The 15,663-nt window shown below is 35.0% G+C and overlaps 2 protein-coding genes across 2 annotated transcripts; one reads left to right on the top strand and one right to left on the bottom strand.

Annotated features, from left to right (window-relative positions):
* Positions 1-3,092: 3,092 nt before the first annotated feature.
* LOC18040095 (aquaporin NIP2-1) lies at positions 3,093-6,257 on the top strand. Its single transcript, XM_006431088.2, has 5 exons — positions 3,093-3,358; positions 3,452-3,676; positions 5,219-5,413; positions 5,610-5,671; positions 5,832-6,257. Exons 1-5 carry the CDS (start codon positions 3,230-3,232, stop codon positions 6,082-6,084), a joined length of 864 nt encoding a protein of 287 aa, XP_006431151.1. The 5' UTR covers positions 3,093-3,229; the 3' UTR covers positions 6,085-6,257.
* LOC18038819 (structural maintenance of chromosomes protein 4) lies at positions 6,125-15,444 on the bottom strand. Its single transcript, XM_006431089.2, has 28 exons — positions 15,256-15,444; positions 14,655-14,744; positions 14,427-14,528; positions 14,037-14,213; positions 13,811-13,941; positions 13,319-13,397; positions 13,084-13,241; positions 12,921-12,996; positions 12,565-12,693; positions 12,353-12,497; positions 11,920-12,050; positions 11,190-11,342; positions 10,903-11,092; positions 10,415-10,548; positions 9,783-9,941; positions 9,009-9,317; positions 8,742-8,918; positions 8,577-8,660; positions 8,293-8,502; positions 8,123-8,212; positions 7,916-8,037; positions 7,675-7,830; positions 7,482-7,589; positions 7,316-7,376; positions 6,911-7,045; positions 6,730-6,817; positions 6,574-6,646; positions 6,125-6,478 (listed from the first exon to the last, which is right to left on the bottom strand). Exons 1-28 carry the CDS (start codon positions 15,385-15,387, stop codon positions 6,358-6,360), a joined length of 3,720 nt encoding a protein of 1,239 aa, XP_006431152.1. The 5' UTR covers positions 15,388-15,444; the 3' UTR covers positions 6,125-6,357.
* Between the last annotated feature and the right edge of the window lie 219 nt (positions 15,445-15,663).

The raw sequence follows: 15,663 nt of genomic DNA, 5'->3' as shown, positions 1-15,663 counted from the left end.
TGGACTCCAATCGGCCCAATCAATCGAAGCCGTCTCACTGGATTAGTGTGGCCCAACTCAGACCCGTAGGCTTTGGCCCAACCCTCCACATGAGGGCCATACAAGGGCTTAAAATGGCGTGGAATAGGCCCGACCCTTTATTTTTTTTCAAAAAAATTTTAAATTAGAATATTAATTAAATTTTAAGAATAATAGGAAAATTAGAAAAAAAAAACTTAAATCCCTAATTTATAAATCAATAATAACTGAAAAAAACCTAAAATTATAACACTAAACTTCTAAACTTTATTAAAAATTGAAAAAAGCTATAAAGTTATATGGTTTAATAGTGTAATGTCATTATATTATCAAATCATATGGCTTAATAGTTTTTTTGGACTATAACAAATCCAAGATCCTAGATTGGAATATATATAGTATTTCTCTAGTGCAAGCGCCTTTATTTCTCTTTTACGTAGACACGTTGTTAAGCTGTGCAGTTTACTATCGTCAATTTTTAATAATATTAAACCGCATGGCTTAACAGCGTATCCGCATTAAAAAATTAAAAAGAGTTCACTTGCACTTTGAGAATGATCATATATAGATTAGAACTAATCAAAGTTGAGATTAAAGCTTATATAACTTTTTAATTTTGAAAACTAATTAACAAATTAATGCAGTGAATTCCCACATAATGATAAATTATTGCTTATTCTTCTCTTTCTTTGTTAATATATTCCCCTTTTCTCTTTTATAGTATTAGCCATCTCTCTCTTACAAACACACAAAAGAAAAAAAAATCATATACACAAGAGCAAATTAAACAATTCATTCCCTAAATATAGTATAATGTCAAAACAGGTAGAAGACATATTAAGCAGCCCTCGCATGATATTTACAGTAAGCAATGATGTTCATTCTTTGTTTATTTATTCATTTATTTTTTAGGTTACTTTCAACTATTTATTTATCAATTCATATGGTTAACAGGTTAATGCTATTTCTTTAACTTTTGTATACCGTTCTAATGTCTTTATCAATTATTGTAACCTATCATTTATTATTTTTCCGTGATTATGTTTGAGATTGCAATTTTAGTTATTTTTTTAGTGCCTCATGTCTCATATATATTAAAAATGTGTAATAGTTCTATTCACAATTTTTAGATGCTAATGTCTTGTAAACTAATTAGGGTAGAAAGGGAGAAGCCAGATTAAAAAGTGGCATTGAGTTATTCCAAAGAAAAAAGAAAGGTGTTGTACTTTATATGACAAGTCATGACATGACAAATGAAATTTTCCTTTAAATGAAAAAAAAAAAGAAAATTAAATGAAATAACTCAAGTAATAATATACAAGAAAAGGAGGGAATATATTAATTAAGAGAAAAAAAATGAGCAATAATTTATTGTTATACAGGGAGCCGCTGCATTAATTTATTAGTTTTTAAAGCAAAAAAATTCATATCAACTTTAATTTTAACCCTTTATTAAGTTTAATTTAATGGTCATAATATTGGTTTAAAAATTTGTCTCTTGGACGTATAACACCCCTAGTCTGGCTGGCTGGCTAGCGAGCGGTTCTTTCAGGTGAGAAGCAGATCGGGCCCTATGGGCGGGCATCTCCCGGAACGCGAGCTGCATTGTTCGCTCCACCCAAAAGGCAAAAGATTTGAGAGTCAGGCTGGCTGAAAATACATGCATGCATAGAGAGTGGTCTAATGATAAGGGAATATATCTCTAAAATTACCTAATTGTTAGGGAGCTTTTTGCCGGTTAAATATACAGCAATATGGCTGGTTAGCATCACATTGTCTCAAAATGATTTGTGGGATAAATGGACTGAATGTTAAGTTTGAATTAGGAGAAGTAGGCATATATCTTCTTGATCAAAAATTGCTTTTTATCGGTATGGGTCATGGAATCGACCGTGTCCTTTCCCTTCAAATCAAAGCTTTAACGCTTTAAATCTTCCTTCCTAAAAGTGAGCGATCCCTCGCACCAAGCTGAAGGTTGGAAAGATTCTGTTAATATTTAAAAAAAAAAAAACGTGCACGTGATTTTCTTTTATTGATTATTAATTAGATTGTCGATTTTCTTTTCTTTTTTTGTCTAAACTTGGTTAATAAACTCCGTAATTGCATTACTTAATTATTCTTCAATCTGAAATTTGTGACACGTTTCATTTTTTTTTTTTTTTTATATATTTATCGTTTTAAAATTGTTGTAGAGTGGATAATACTCAAATTAAGTTTTTAACTCTCTGTTTATTCACAATTCAAATCCAAACCATCAGCTAAATAAAATTTGATTGAAGAGGACTCAGATCGGTCCCAGAGACAATTTCTTATGACAAATCAAGTTGCCTCCTTCACGCCCCTGTTGAGGGGAAAAGAAAACTCCGTACAGTATTAATATTTTAGAGCTTATTAAACTAAATCTAGTATGAAATCCTTTCATGCAAACAATGATAACATTTACTCACATACATTAAAAGAGTAAATGATAAGATCAATCATTTTCTCTCCTACGCAGATAAGTGACATTATGTGATTGTAAGGATCCATTACCAACCACAAAGAAACGAAAAAAAAAATTATTTTTTCGCAAAACTATGGACCCTTAAGCAATGGAAACGAATTATATAAATGGACCTTAGGTATCTAATGCTCTTTTAGGGTAAATTCTCTCTACCAATTGGTTCTCTTATTCCAAAAAAAAAAAAAATTATTTGAAATATTCTTTACTACCGTTACTTGGGTTTTAGTGTAAAATCCTACTTGTTTGGGGCAAAAACAAAAAAAAAAAACCTACCTTCTTTTCGATATCTCATGAATTAATAACAATGGCGGGGTCGGCTGTTTGTCAATGTCACACCTCATCAAAAAATAGTTTTTTACCCTAAAAATAACATTTACCCTTAAGAATATAGCATTTAAAATCTAAAATGATTTTTAAAAATTTAGGGACCAATTGCGAATAGACAGATAAGAAAGAATTTACCCTCTTTATATTTTCTTTTCCCCCGTCGCGCACGCATGCTACATGAGCAAGACAATAATGCATGGGACGGTGAGGTATTGTCCATTATAAATAGCCGGTTAGCTGTGAGAAACTTATGCAATAATTAGGGCATAGTCATTGAGATTATTCATTAGCTTTGCTTGCTCTTTCTTTCCTTTGGCACTCTCTCAATTATTTCTTTTTATCCATTTTTGAAGGGTTACGTTTTTGTTTCTTTACACAAAAATGGCATCAATGGATCCAAATCTTAACACAAATATTGATGAGCTTGTGTCAGTGCAAAGCCCTCCCTCCGAGAAGCCAAAACTATGCCTTGTTTGGAATGAACATTATCCTCCTGGTTTCCTCAGAAAGGTTAACTAATTAAACATAAATTTAGATTCTGCTTCTGGCTTTTGTTTTCTCTCCTTAAAAAACCTCCATGCAAATTTGTTAATGTGTGTGCAGGTTATTGCTGAGATAATAGCAACATATTTGCTGGTTTTTGTGACCTGTGGCTCAGCTGCTTTGAGTGCATACGATGAACATAGAGTATCAAAGCTTGGAGCCTCGGTTGCTGGGGGACTCATTGTCACCGTAATGATCTATGCAGTTGGTCACATCTCTGGTGCTCATATGAATCCTGCTGTCACTCTAGCTTTTGCTGCTGTTAGACATTTTCCCTGGAAACAGGTAAGAACGTTGATTTTTTTTATTTATTTTTAACTTAGCAAATGACCAGGACGATGATATTGATAATTAGCAAAAGCCGGAAGAGGACACTCATACTACATATATATGACTAAACTCTTTAATGTTTCAAGAACAGACACATATAGTACCTTGCCGTTAACATTATTATTATTATTATTATTTTGTTTATCTCCATCGAATTCTATTTTTTTAAGATCTGCGCAATAGTATTAATTTCGTCAAAAAAAAAAAAAAAATTACGATTCGAACTAAAAAGGAATATGTGTGTTAATTCCTTCTACATGTATTATAAATATACTAGTAAAGATTTAGACGTCCTTATTTTCCCATATAATTATAATAACAAAAACAAACAAACTTCATGTTACTTGTGGAGGGCCAATGAATAATGTTACATGCACGTCTGGTGATAGGCACATGCATGAAATTGGACCACAGCTCAGGTGTTATGGTTTTTTATGACCCCTTGCTCCATCTAGCCACAAATTTGAAGAAAATGATAGGTTTTAAAAAATCTGAAATTGATGAGCTCCAGACATATGCTAGAAACAAATTGAAACAATTAAATTAAATTATTTGCTTCAGTTTTGTGGCTAGAAATGAATTGAAGCAAATAGAGAAACCAAAAAGGTTGAAAGCTATAATATATGGTGGAGAATCTAATCTTTATGGAGGAGGCATCAGGTAACCACGTAAAAGGGACAGATTTATCATCTAGGTGAGCCCTAATGGTTGGTCCTTGGTAGGATTTGACATTAGAGGCAGCTATCCGAGTTTTAGAAATTCATCAAAAACATCCCTGAAAGACGATTTCTACCAAATTTTCGGTGGCTAATTAGTCATGAATTCAAGATATATAACAAAGGTTGGATTCGAAGGTAGTGTGCTTTAAGGACACGCCTTAAGATAATAAGATCGTGTGAACTGAAAGGTTGCGACATATCACATCGCCGTGCAATTAAAGAGACAAAACAAAAACAGATAAATTTCTTTTGTCTTTTTAAATTTCAGGCGTCACGTTATACCCTTAAAGCACGAGATCCAAAAGTTATACGTCGAACAAGAAAGTCGTGTTAGGAGCGTATTTGTATTAAGAAATTGTCAAACAAGTTAGTAACTAGTTAAAGAAACTACACTTGCCTAACCAGATAAGTAATATCAAATTATAGCCAAGTGATGCACATGGATTATTAATGATATCATATTCGTGGGTCTAGTGGTTCAGGAATTAATGTATTGTTTATGTGCCCTATCCCTTAGTTTAATTTTTTTCAGTTTAATTTTTGGGGGCCATGATGAAGATGGGCACTGTTCAACTGACACAGCACAAATGATGTGACTCTTTTCTAATGTGGGATCATCCCACAAAATTATGCTTCATTTATCCTAGTCACTATCATAACTGATTGATAAAGTAGAATGCTGTTTCTCGAACTGAAAATTAAAAACAATAGGGTAAGAAAAAAAAACAGTTACATAATCATCTGGACATGAAAAATTAGAAGTTGAATTTTCTTGCAGGTCCCAATTTATGCAGCAGCTCAACTAACAGGAGCTGTATCGGCTTCCCTCACACTGCGTGTCCTATTACACCCAATCAAACATATTGGCACAACATCACCTTCTGGATCAGATCTCCAAGCCCTAATCATGGAAATTGTTGTCACCTTTTCTATGATGTTCGTCACTTCAGCCGTCGCAACTGACACCAAAGCTGTAAATACACATTGTCTTACGATTTTTTTCTTTAAAATTAAGTGGGTGTTTCATATTTGGTATTTTAAAAAAAATAATATTCCGTCTTCAGAAATGAAATCGAGGGAAATTTGCATTTTAATTTAAAACTAAATTAATTTAATTCTGATCCATCCATAGACACCTATAATTAATTTAATCCACTTTCATTTTGCAGATAGGAGAGCTAGCAGGTATTGCAGTTGGTTCTGCAGTTTGCATAACATCTGTTTTGGCGGGGTAAGCAACTTTAAAACACCTTGATAACTTTAACAGTAAATCTTAATGCTGTCTCAATTGTTTTCTAAAACAAAAGCCTAGAAACCAAAACAAGAAAAAAGGGGAAACAAAAAAACAAACGAATCAGGTAACTAACTGGTAACTTAGTGTTAATCCTCAGACCAGTATCAGGTGGATCTATGAACCCAGCAAGGACAGTAGGACCGGCAATTGCTAGTTCGTTCTATAAAGGGATTTGGGTGTATTTGGTCGGACCGGTTACTGGAACTTTCATGGGAGCATGGTCTTACAATATGATCCGGGAGACCGATAAGCCAGCCCATGCAATTTCCCCAGGCTCGTTATCGTTCAAACTTCGCCGGCTGAAAAATAATGAGCAAGCTCACAAGAATGACCCTCTTGATGCTCTGTAAAAGAATTCGGCTGTGTCTGTAAAGATACTGTCCAAGCTTATGATGCTATAGCAAGCACAACCAACGTACACGGTTTCAATTCCGTGCTTAACATCTGTAGGCACTATCAGTTACGATGTACTCTTACAAATAGACTGGATGTTCATATTGAATAAAGTACCAGCATTTACACATCAAGCTTTCCATTCACATAATTGGAAATAAAGCTTATAAGAAGATGATGATGATGGGTTACCATTTTCAATTGCCTCATCAGGAAAATGTACAAATGGTTCAAGCAGCATTTTCACACACCGTGAAACTCCCCGGGTTGATGGTGATGCTCTTGGTGCAATTATCAGTCTTGTAAATCCCCACTAGTCGATCAGCTAACTCAAACATGTTGTTCCTAAGGCTGCATGTGTATATATAGATCATAATATAAAGAGATTAAGCAAATGTAACATCCATTTACCTAAAGTAACTCCCACAAGGCAGCGGTTAACCTACCTTATAATTATAAACTGTGCATCCTTTGTTCGGTCCTTCACGTAATGACCAACTATAGAAACGTTCTTGAAGTCTGCGAAATTGTATAAACCATGCAAGTTAAGGATAATTCGTAGAAAAAGAAACATTAGTTAATGGCTGTGAAAAAAAAAGTACCTAGAGCGGCATCAATTTCATCCATTACATAAAGTGGGGTAGGCTTGTAGTGATGAAGAGCAAAAACTAGAGCTAGTGAGCTGAGAGTCTGAAACAGTTACAAACATAGTATTACATGCTTGGCACTCAAGAAAATTAAAGCACCAAATTAATGAATAATAGCAATAATTTTAGAGGTAACCTTTTCACCACCCGATAAGTTTGCAATGTTCTTCCAGCTTTTTTTAGGCGGTCTAACACTGAAAACAACACCCTCAGAGAAAGGATCCAAAGAGTCCACTAGCTCAAGTTCTGCATCACCTCCCAATGTGATCATCTGTAGCAGGCTCATCCAGTAGACAAGAAAGATTGTTAGTCGAAGCAAATAGAAACACAGATGGCAAAATGTGAATTCCACAGCTTCAAAAGTGATTGGACCAACTACTCGCAAATAAAATGAGCAAGTAAAATTTCAATCAAACTTAATGCCACCAGCCTTATTTTTGGTTATTTGAGCTGTAATTTTTATTCCAGTCATTTTCACCTGGAAGCAACCCAATGAAAGGAGGAAAAACTTTAAACAAAAGAGAAAACACGGTTCACAAACCTGATACATTTCCTTCAACTTTAATGATATTGCATTAAATCCTGCCATGAACTCATCCAACCTAGAATAAGAATTATAACACATTCAGTAGACTGAAAATGAAAAGTCAGGAGTAAGGAGAAATTAAAGTGGTAAAGGAACAAATAATATGAAAGGAAGTCCATGCCTTTTCTTTCTCCATTCATCATACTGTTTCTTTACATCGTCACGTTGTTGGGTGACTGTGGTAAGATCCTCGACTCGTTCATTATACGCTGCAACCTTTCTCCGATACCTATAATGAAAGAAATAATAAAGATACAAAGCAAAATAAAAATTGCATATGTCAAAACAGTTAAATGAACTATAAGAGTTCTGACTCTGTGATTGAATCAAGATTTGGATTCAACTCTTTCAACTGTGCTTCCAGCAATGCCACCATCTCAAGGGCCCTTTTCAGGTCGCAAGCATCCGATAGAGTCTGATCAGCAAGTGTTGCTTGTAGCTTTTCAGGGTCCACTAGGTCTTTCTGAATTCTGTAACCAATAAAATAATAAAAGTAAACATAATTGAAAGTCAAAGCTTCTTCCTAACTGTAAAAAATCCCATTAATCAATTTACTGTTCCAAATGCTTCAAAAGAGTAATTTGCAAGTCATCAAGCCGCTTCTTATAGCCCTTCCCCCTCATTTCCAGCTCCTTGTATGCTCTTTTCAAATCTTGTAATTTGTAGTCAGCTTCAATCTGTGTTAAAACCAACATGCTGTTGACATGATTAAACTAAATCAAGGAGTAGAAACTATAAAAATGCATTTATTTCGCACTGTACCTCTGATGCCCGCAACTCATCCACAGTCTTCTTCAATTTTTCATAATCATTTTTTGCCTTATCTAACACATCTCTATGCTGATCAATCAACTGTACAACAGACAAGGAAAATTACATCTCTGCAATGAAAAATCTCCTGTCTTCAGTTCACAATTAGCAAGAAGTTAAACCTTCTGAGTATTTATGTAATGCTCTTGGACATTATGTGCCTTTTCCAGTATTTCATCAAAAATGCGCTCCATCTTTACCCTCTCTTCAAAAAGTTGTTCTTTCTCCTTCTTTGACTCCGCAATCCCCTTTGTCAACTTCTTTATCATCTTTTGGGCAGTCTCTATTTGAACTTTGTGACGGTTGATCTCTGTGCTACTTTTGTCAATATCCTGAGGGGGCATGAATTAATAGAGACTCTACATATGCAGTAATTTGAAAGTTTCCAATGCAGGGCAGAACTTACAGACTGAATTTTATCGACCTTTGACTTCTGTGCTTTTAACTTTTCACCACCAGCATTTTCTACTTTACTTTGAAGCTGCAAAGCCTGGAATAGAAAACACAAGAAATAAATCAAGTTGAGCTGCTTATTAGTTTCATATCCTCATTCTATCAGTTCCCTACCCACCTTCTCCTTCAGATCTTTAGAGCCATTTACAATTTTCTCGATCTCCTTTTCTTCAGCAGAAATAATTTTCTGGAGCTCCTCAAGCCTATCAATCTCATCCTTCCTTGGCTCTGATGCAGCCTTCAAGGAATCAAGCTGTTTTTCAAGATAACTATGTTGTGACTTTAAACTCTCGATCTGTTTCACAGAAAGATGATATCTGCATCAAGTTCCACTAGAACATAGCAACCAAAAGAAACATTAGACTTTGAAATAAGTGAGTAATACCTCCTTATGGCTTTTAGCTAATTCCATTTCCAAGTGTGCAACTGCTTTTTCTGAGGCTTGGTAATGCTTCACTGCATCAGCAATTTTTTGGCGAATTCTACTCAAGTTATCCACCATAGCTGAGAGCTCCTTCTCAGCATTGATAATTGCTTCAGCCGAGACACTAGTGGGTCGAATAGATGTCCCCATCTTACCGCCACGTGGCTTACTTCCCCCACCACTCATAGTACCAGATTTTTCAAAAAGCGCACCATCAAGTGTAACCACTCGTCGAAATTCTTTGTTTCCACCATAAGCAATCCGTGTTGCCTAAGTTCAACAGCAAAAGGAAGTTAACTTATAGAAAACCATCAATAATAGTTATGGAGCACTATGATATGAATTCTATCTAATTATTGAAGTAAGCATGATATACATATGCATAAAAAGACATAGTCAGATGTTTATGTGCGTGCTCATTTATGCTCACACAAGAATATCACACTGACATTGAGGAAAACATATAAATATAGAAAGGAAATAAGGCTTAAAATCTCAAAAATACTGCCAGTATATAAAAAGAATCAGAATTAAAAATATCCAAAGACTCTCATCTCATTGCAGTCAAAATTTCCCAAAGTAACTTGCCTTCTTGTTAACTCCCTCATACTTCATTTTCAAATTCAATTCGGATTAAGTTCTATCTAGAAATGACATGGAAATGCGCATCACCTGCATAACACACTCCATCATTCATGACACAGGTAACTTTAATGTGTGAAAACTGAAGGCTACCTGATCAAGATCCTTCGCTACAAGAGTATTTCCCATTGCCGCATAGAAAGCAAGTTTCATTCTTTCATCCTTAACTTTTATTAAGTCAAAGAGACGCGGAACATTTTCTGGCGTGCTAAAATGCTCCTTCATCTTGGGAAAAAGATCCACTTGTTTCTCCTGCATGGAAAAAGGAATGGAAGCATTATCATAATGTCATCCCTATCTGTTTTCCAGTTGCTAGGCAAATGTCACATTGCCAAATATAAGAAGTTAGGGGATCCCAAACATATGTCTGCTTTTACAAAATTACTAAATTCCGTGATGCTGAAATATTTCATTTGTGCATTTTAAGAAAGAGAGTTAGAAAATTTGTGATCCCAGAATCAGCAAATCCAATAGTCAAATAGATTGCCTCTCGTAATTTCTCTCTGTTTTCAAGCATTTCACCAACAGAAACTAAATGTCTCCTCCACCCATGTAACAGAGGATCAAACACGAAGTCTCTTGTACCACCCCAAGAGATTTTACTAGTTGAACCTACCAGCAACGACTAGATCGTCAGTCATAATTGAATTTGCCAGGTCTTAAGGAGTCAAATTCACAGGTCAGTGAGCACATCTACATGGTAATATTAATGTAACTGCTAATACCAATATCATGAACGTCGCAACACCAAGCTTCTCCCTCCGAAGTAGCTCAACGCATGCTTGTGCTGCACTGGTTGTTTCTACCACAATATAATCAAGTCCAGGACATGCTGTTGATACAGCAATATCATATTTCGCTGCAAAGACAATGAGGGTAAGAAAGAAGTGAATAACATGACTTAAGCCAGCTAAAATGTAACAAGATTATTGCACCACTTGTGCAGATATTCAATATGAAAAGGGTGGTAATTTAGGGTTAGTGGAATAAAGTGAAACTTTTACATGGAAAAACATAAACTCCTAAATTAATTTGATTATCCTGTTCAAGCTGGAAAAGATGATGGGAATACAGTAGCCAAAAAAGATTGAAATGAACATAACAAGAGATCTTGATAAATTGAACTTCAGTGTTCAAGAACTATAATATAAAAGAATGACCAGATGGCAAAAGCTAGTTAACATAAGGCACCATCATGATGCAGAATACGGACCATCAATGGCACCTAAATCACCCATTCTGCCATATATTCCCTCAATTTGGTTGGACTCCTTAGCTTGCAGAATTGCTTTTAATACTGATCCCTGACTCTTCTCAGAGTCCATTACAGACTTAAGTTCAGCAACTTTCTGTCTAGCAGCTTGTTCAAGTGGAATCAGGGTTTCTTGTTCTTTGAAGCACTCCTACAAAGCACATAGGTTTTCTCATCATATTCCATCACAGAAGAGAATAATAAGAAAAGAAAACCGATGTTCAAATAATTATCATGAAAATACGAACTTGTTCTGCATTACGAGCTTCCATTGCTTCAAGCTTGTTTTTCTCTAAATCACCTTGCATGTTCCTGATGGCTGTAGTCTTGGTGTCAATTCTGCTCAATATATCATCCATTTGCCTTTGAGCGTCTTCAAAAGCTTTACGGCCAGCTTCATGCTGAAATAGTCAACAGGCACATTCAGCCAACTATTTTTGTTCTGATCATCTACCTCATGATTCAAGCGACTCAAGTGTAAAATTTTGCAAAAAAGTAAGAGAAAGAAAATCTATGTGCTGGAACCTGATGTATGTTAACTAAGCAGGGGTAGTGATCTATAAAGTGTTTAAAGGAGAAAAAAGGATAACGTATGTAGAAGGTACTAACACAATTTCCCAAGAGGTGGAGGTTAAGCGTGCTTTCTGCAACATGTGTATTGGTGAGTGAAGTGTATGCATTTCATGCTTTTAAAGAGGATCCATGTCAAACTACTACATTTTCAATTCTACATGATTGTATAAGTAATTATCCATGTCCATTATAATCACTGAAGACGTATGCTTATAAGTGATAATGGTTAAAATATATGCGTATAAATAAAGGTAATAGATGATACATATTGCAAGCAAAGCATTTGATCAGGGTAGAGAAGGAAACAATTTTAAAAAATGAGTTCACTACAGACTAGGAATTTCCTAAAATATCAAAACCATTTTGACAGTAATTATCCAGTCAAAAATAATATAAAAAGCACACCTTCTCACATAAAAGCTTGCTCTCAGTGCATGTTACTTCAAGTTTTCCCTTGTGCACAATCAGCTCTTTTTCCCAAGGTTCTAGTTCAGTGCGAACGGTTGCAAGCTCAGAGCGGTACCGCTCAGTTTCAACTGTATATCAATCCATCACATCAAAGATAAGTTTAGCAAACTAGGTACAAAGGTTCTCATCTAACACCGTTTATAACCTGAAAGGGATTTAGTTTTGAACTTATTATCACTCCAGTTGAATTTATGATAAAAAACTAAAATTCGTTGCAAAGTAATTTTAAAGAATCCGAGGTCTTCCAAAACAACATAGATTGATCATATTCATAAATGGAAAAGTAATCATATTTTGTGTATCAGCAATGAAGACATTTTCACTAACAGATATTTTTATAAAATTTCGGATAAAAGTAGATACAGACAACCTTTGGCATTCTCTTTAATTTGCTCCAGGAGTTTCTCTTCATCCAACAGAAGCTTTTGCAGCTTTGGAATGTTTTCTTCAAGATTTGGGATCTGATTCATTGCATGCTCACACTCCTTTGTTAAGTCATCAATCTTTGATGAATCCTGCAAGCACATGGCAAAAGTAAGATGCTGGACATATACAATTGCCGTAACCATGTCTTTACTCTACCTTTTCAACTTTAACTTCAAGTTTCTTGATCTTTTGCTTCATGTGCTTCGAATCTTCCCTGTATTTCACATCCTGCCTCTCAAACTCTTTAAACTCCTCCTTAGAAACTCTGAGATCATTATCAAGTTCCTAATAATCCAAAGAGGGGAGAAAAAAAAAAAAAAAGAAGGAAAATATAGATGTTATTCAGATAAATTACTAGTAAATTTAATGAGAAAAGCTCAAAAAGCAGGCATTATTCATTCTTTCTGGAAAGAGATAATCCATACCAGTACAATAATCACTACTTCTATGAATAATTTAGATAGCTAGATTTCTATCAATAACTTAGATAGCCAGACTGCTATGATGCAAACCTCTTGTCTCCTCATGTATTTGTTGTGCACAGACTCCAATTCCTTCAATGTTTTGTTATTATCTTGGATCTTCTCCCTAGAAAGATATGTTGAGATCTTCATAGTACAGTTCTAGAGAGCAAAATTATAGTGTAAGCTCAATACTTATGATGACCAAACTTACCTCTCATTCTTCAGATTTTCTTCTAATTTGGACACATTTTCTTGTAGCTCAACTATTTTCAGACTAGTATCTTCATAAGCCAAATTTGTGGCTTTCTCTTGCCATTTTAAGAGTGACAACTCTTTTAGCATGTAGGCCTCTGCCTCGTTCTTCACATCCTATTATGTAGAAGTACATTAAGAGGATGTCTGAATGTGAACGAAGATAGCATACCAGTACAAAAACACATACAAACCTCCAAGCTATCTCTTTCTTTCTCTGCTAATTTAACCATTTGAACAACACTGGAACGTTTCTCATTGAGTGATTCAAGCCTATGAGGTCATTGAGCGTTAGTCATATGACATTAGAAACAGGCTATGTAAAAGCAAATATGATCTTCAATATGGTAGTTGCACACTGACCTCAGTCCTGCAGTACTTATAGTTCATTACAAAATTCATGCTAAAAACAATGAAATATCAATATTAGAATAGAAGCACCACTTCAATGACAGTTCCCTACTTTTAATCCCATAAACAACCCATGTTCATATTAAAACTATTTTTCTAATCTCATGACAACAGCATTCTTTTTCTCGGCGGACAAAACTGAGTCTTTCCCACCCACACCTACCCAGGCAGTACAAATTACAACCTCTTTCAACTTTCATGTACACATCAAGGAATGAAAGAAGAGCGTGTACAGGGTGAACTTTCTACTGAAATAGAATGAGGAGAATACTCACTCCTTATAAGATTCATCAATTTTTTCAACATATTTGTCAGTTCCAATTATGTCCTCAAGGTATTCGAGAAAGCCTTCGTCATGTGGCCCTTGACCTTTTGGCTTCATCAGTGAAATCTGCTCAACTTCACCCTGTTAACAAACCCACAAGCATATCCTTAAAACAATGAGAAACAAAATTTTGACTCAAAATTGCTAATTGCTAATGCTGTTTAACAATACCGAACCTGAAGAATCAGAAAACGGTTGTTGTCCAGGTCAACTCCTTTCCCTTTCAACTTCTTGGTAACTTCAGTAAAATTACTTGGGCGGTCATTAATGTAATATTTTGAGGAGTTATCGCGGAATGCAACACGTGATATTACAAAATCACTTCCTTGAATAGCTTCATATGTTCCATCATCCTGTATACAGTGCAAAATTAGTTCAGAAAATTTTGACATTTACAGCTGAATTTAGGTACCATGAAAGAAAACAAAAAATCAAAATTTCTGTTTCAACATTTCACCATCAAAAGGCTATATTAGACAAAGAGCTTGTATAATCAAGCGTCACAATCGCCCAAAACCATTGCTTGATAGCAAGAAACCCCAGATAAGAAAGACTTAAGAGATTACCAGATCAACTATCTCCTGAAAATGAACAGAAACACCTGCACTGTCTAGGTTCTGATAATTAGTAGAATTGTGAATAAGTTCTGAAACTTTGTTGAGTCGCATCTGCCAATTTCAATCAACACAACATGGAGAAATATTAATTGCTTTTGCTACAATTTAGAAGATGAAACATACAAAACTTTTGCTATCAAAAAAAGAAACTAAAGAAGACTCAAATGCATAAAACACCTGTTTGGCTCTCTTTCCAAATACAAAAAGCATTGCATCTATCACATTGCTCTTCCCACTCCCGTTGGGCCCAACCACTGCAGAAAAACTCTAATATCCAACACAAGGGATAATTAATTAATTAATTCAAAATCTAACAAATAAACAGAATAGGTCAATTCAAATCAAGTGCGTTCAATTGTTTGGCCTCATGTCTCTGAGAGAGAATTTTGAGTTCCTAACTGATCCTTTCGATTGAAAACCAAAAACCTTTGAACTGTCAGTATAATTAAGCCAAATTAAAAAAAAAAAACTCCAGTTCTCCACTATTTTCTCGGCAACCAAACAGAACCTTAAACTAACATAAATACAAAGACAAACTTTAGTCATCTACAACCTCGGTAATTTAACATATCAGCTAACTCAATATGACTTCAAATTTTAAATTCATTTTCCGAAACTTTTTCGGCGAAGAAACAGAAGCAAACCCAAAACACCACACAAACAGCCAAGTGAACTCCAATTACTCAAATCGTTTGTCTCAATTTGATATCAGATGTAATTTCCTCGGCAACCAAACAGAAGCCAGAATTTTTTTTTTTTAAAAAAAAAAGGTCTTAACCTTGTGAAAAGGACCGACGCGCTGTTCGCCGGCGTACGATTTGAAGTTCCGCATCACCATTTCTTTGATGAATAGTCTCGGCCGTTTTCTAGATCCCGGCGAAGCTGAATCATCCGCCGATTCCATCACCATTTTTTACTCTGATTCAACTCACTAACCTTCACTGAGCTTCAAAAAAAAAAAAAAAAAAAAAACTCACTAACCTTCACGGAAAAAAATATCAAACCTAGATAAGCGCGTGAGCATCTACCCCTTTTTCCTTTTTTTATTTAAAAAAAAATTGATAAAGGGGCAATTTGGCGGGAAATTGAATGTGGTCCGATTTTTAAAACAGCGATAGGCCTTGTATTGGGCTTCTGGTGTAAAGTATTAACAGGCCCATTATTAGGTTTCTTACTTTCTTTTTAA

Source organism: Citrus clementina, unplaced genomic scaffold (assembly GCF_000493195.1).
Source record: "Citrus clementina cultivar Clemenules unplaced genomic scaffold, Citrus_clementina_v1.0 scaffold_6, whole genome shotgun sequence".
NCBI classification, from domain to species: domain Eukaryota; kingdom Viridiplantae; phylum Streptophyta; class Magnoliopsida; order Sapindales; family Rutaceae; genus Citrus; species Citrus x clementina.
The sequence above is the reverse complement of the archived record's forward strand: the minus strand, read 5'-3'. Positions and strand labels throughout refer to the sequence as shown.

Bases quoted from the DNA above. Each gene is read 5' to 3' on its own strand.
- LOC18038819 (XM_006431089.2), bottom strand. From the start codon at position 15,387: ATGGTGATGGAATCGGCGGATGATTCAGCTTCGCCGGGATCTAGAAAA. The intron at 8,213-8,292 runs GTTTAACTTCTT...TCTGTTGTACAG, and splicing joins ATTACATAAATACTCAGAAG to TTGATTGATCAGCATAGAGA. The intron at 8,038-8,122 runs GTACAGTGCGAA...GTTTTAACACAG, and splicing joins ATGAGTTGCGGGCATCAGAG to ATTGAAGCTGACTACAAATT.
- LOC18040095 (XM_006431088.2), top strand. From the start codon at position 3,230: ATGGCATCAATGGATCCAAATCTTAACACAAATATTGATGAGCTTGTG. The intron at 3,359-3,451 runs GTTAACTAATTA...ATGTGTGTGCAG, and splicing joins CTCCTGGTTTCCTCAGAAAG to GTTATTGCTGAGATAATAGC. The intron at 5,414-5,609 runs GTAAATACACAT...TTCATTTTGCAG, and splicing joins TCGCAACTGACACCAAAGCT to ATAGGAGAGCTAGCAGGTAT.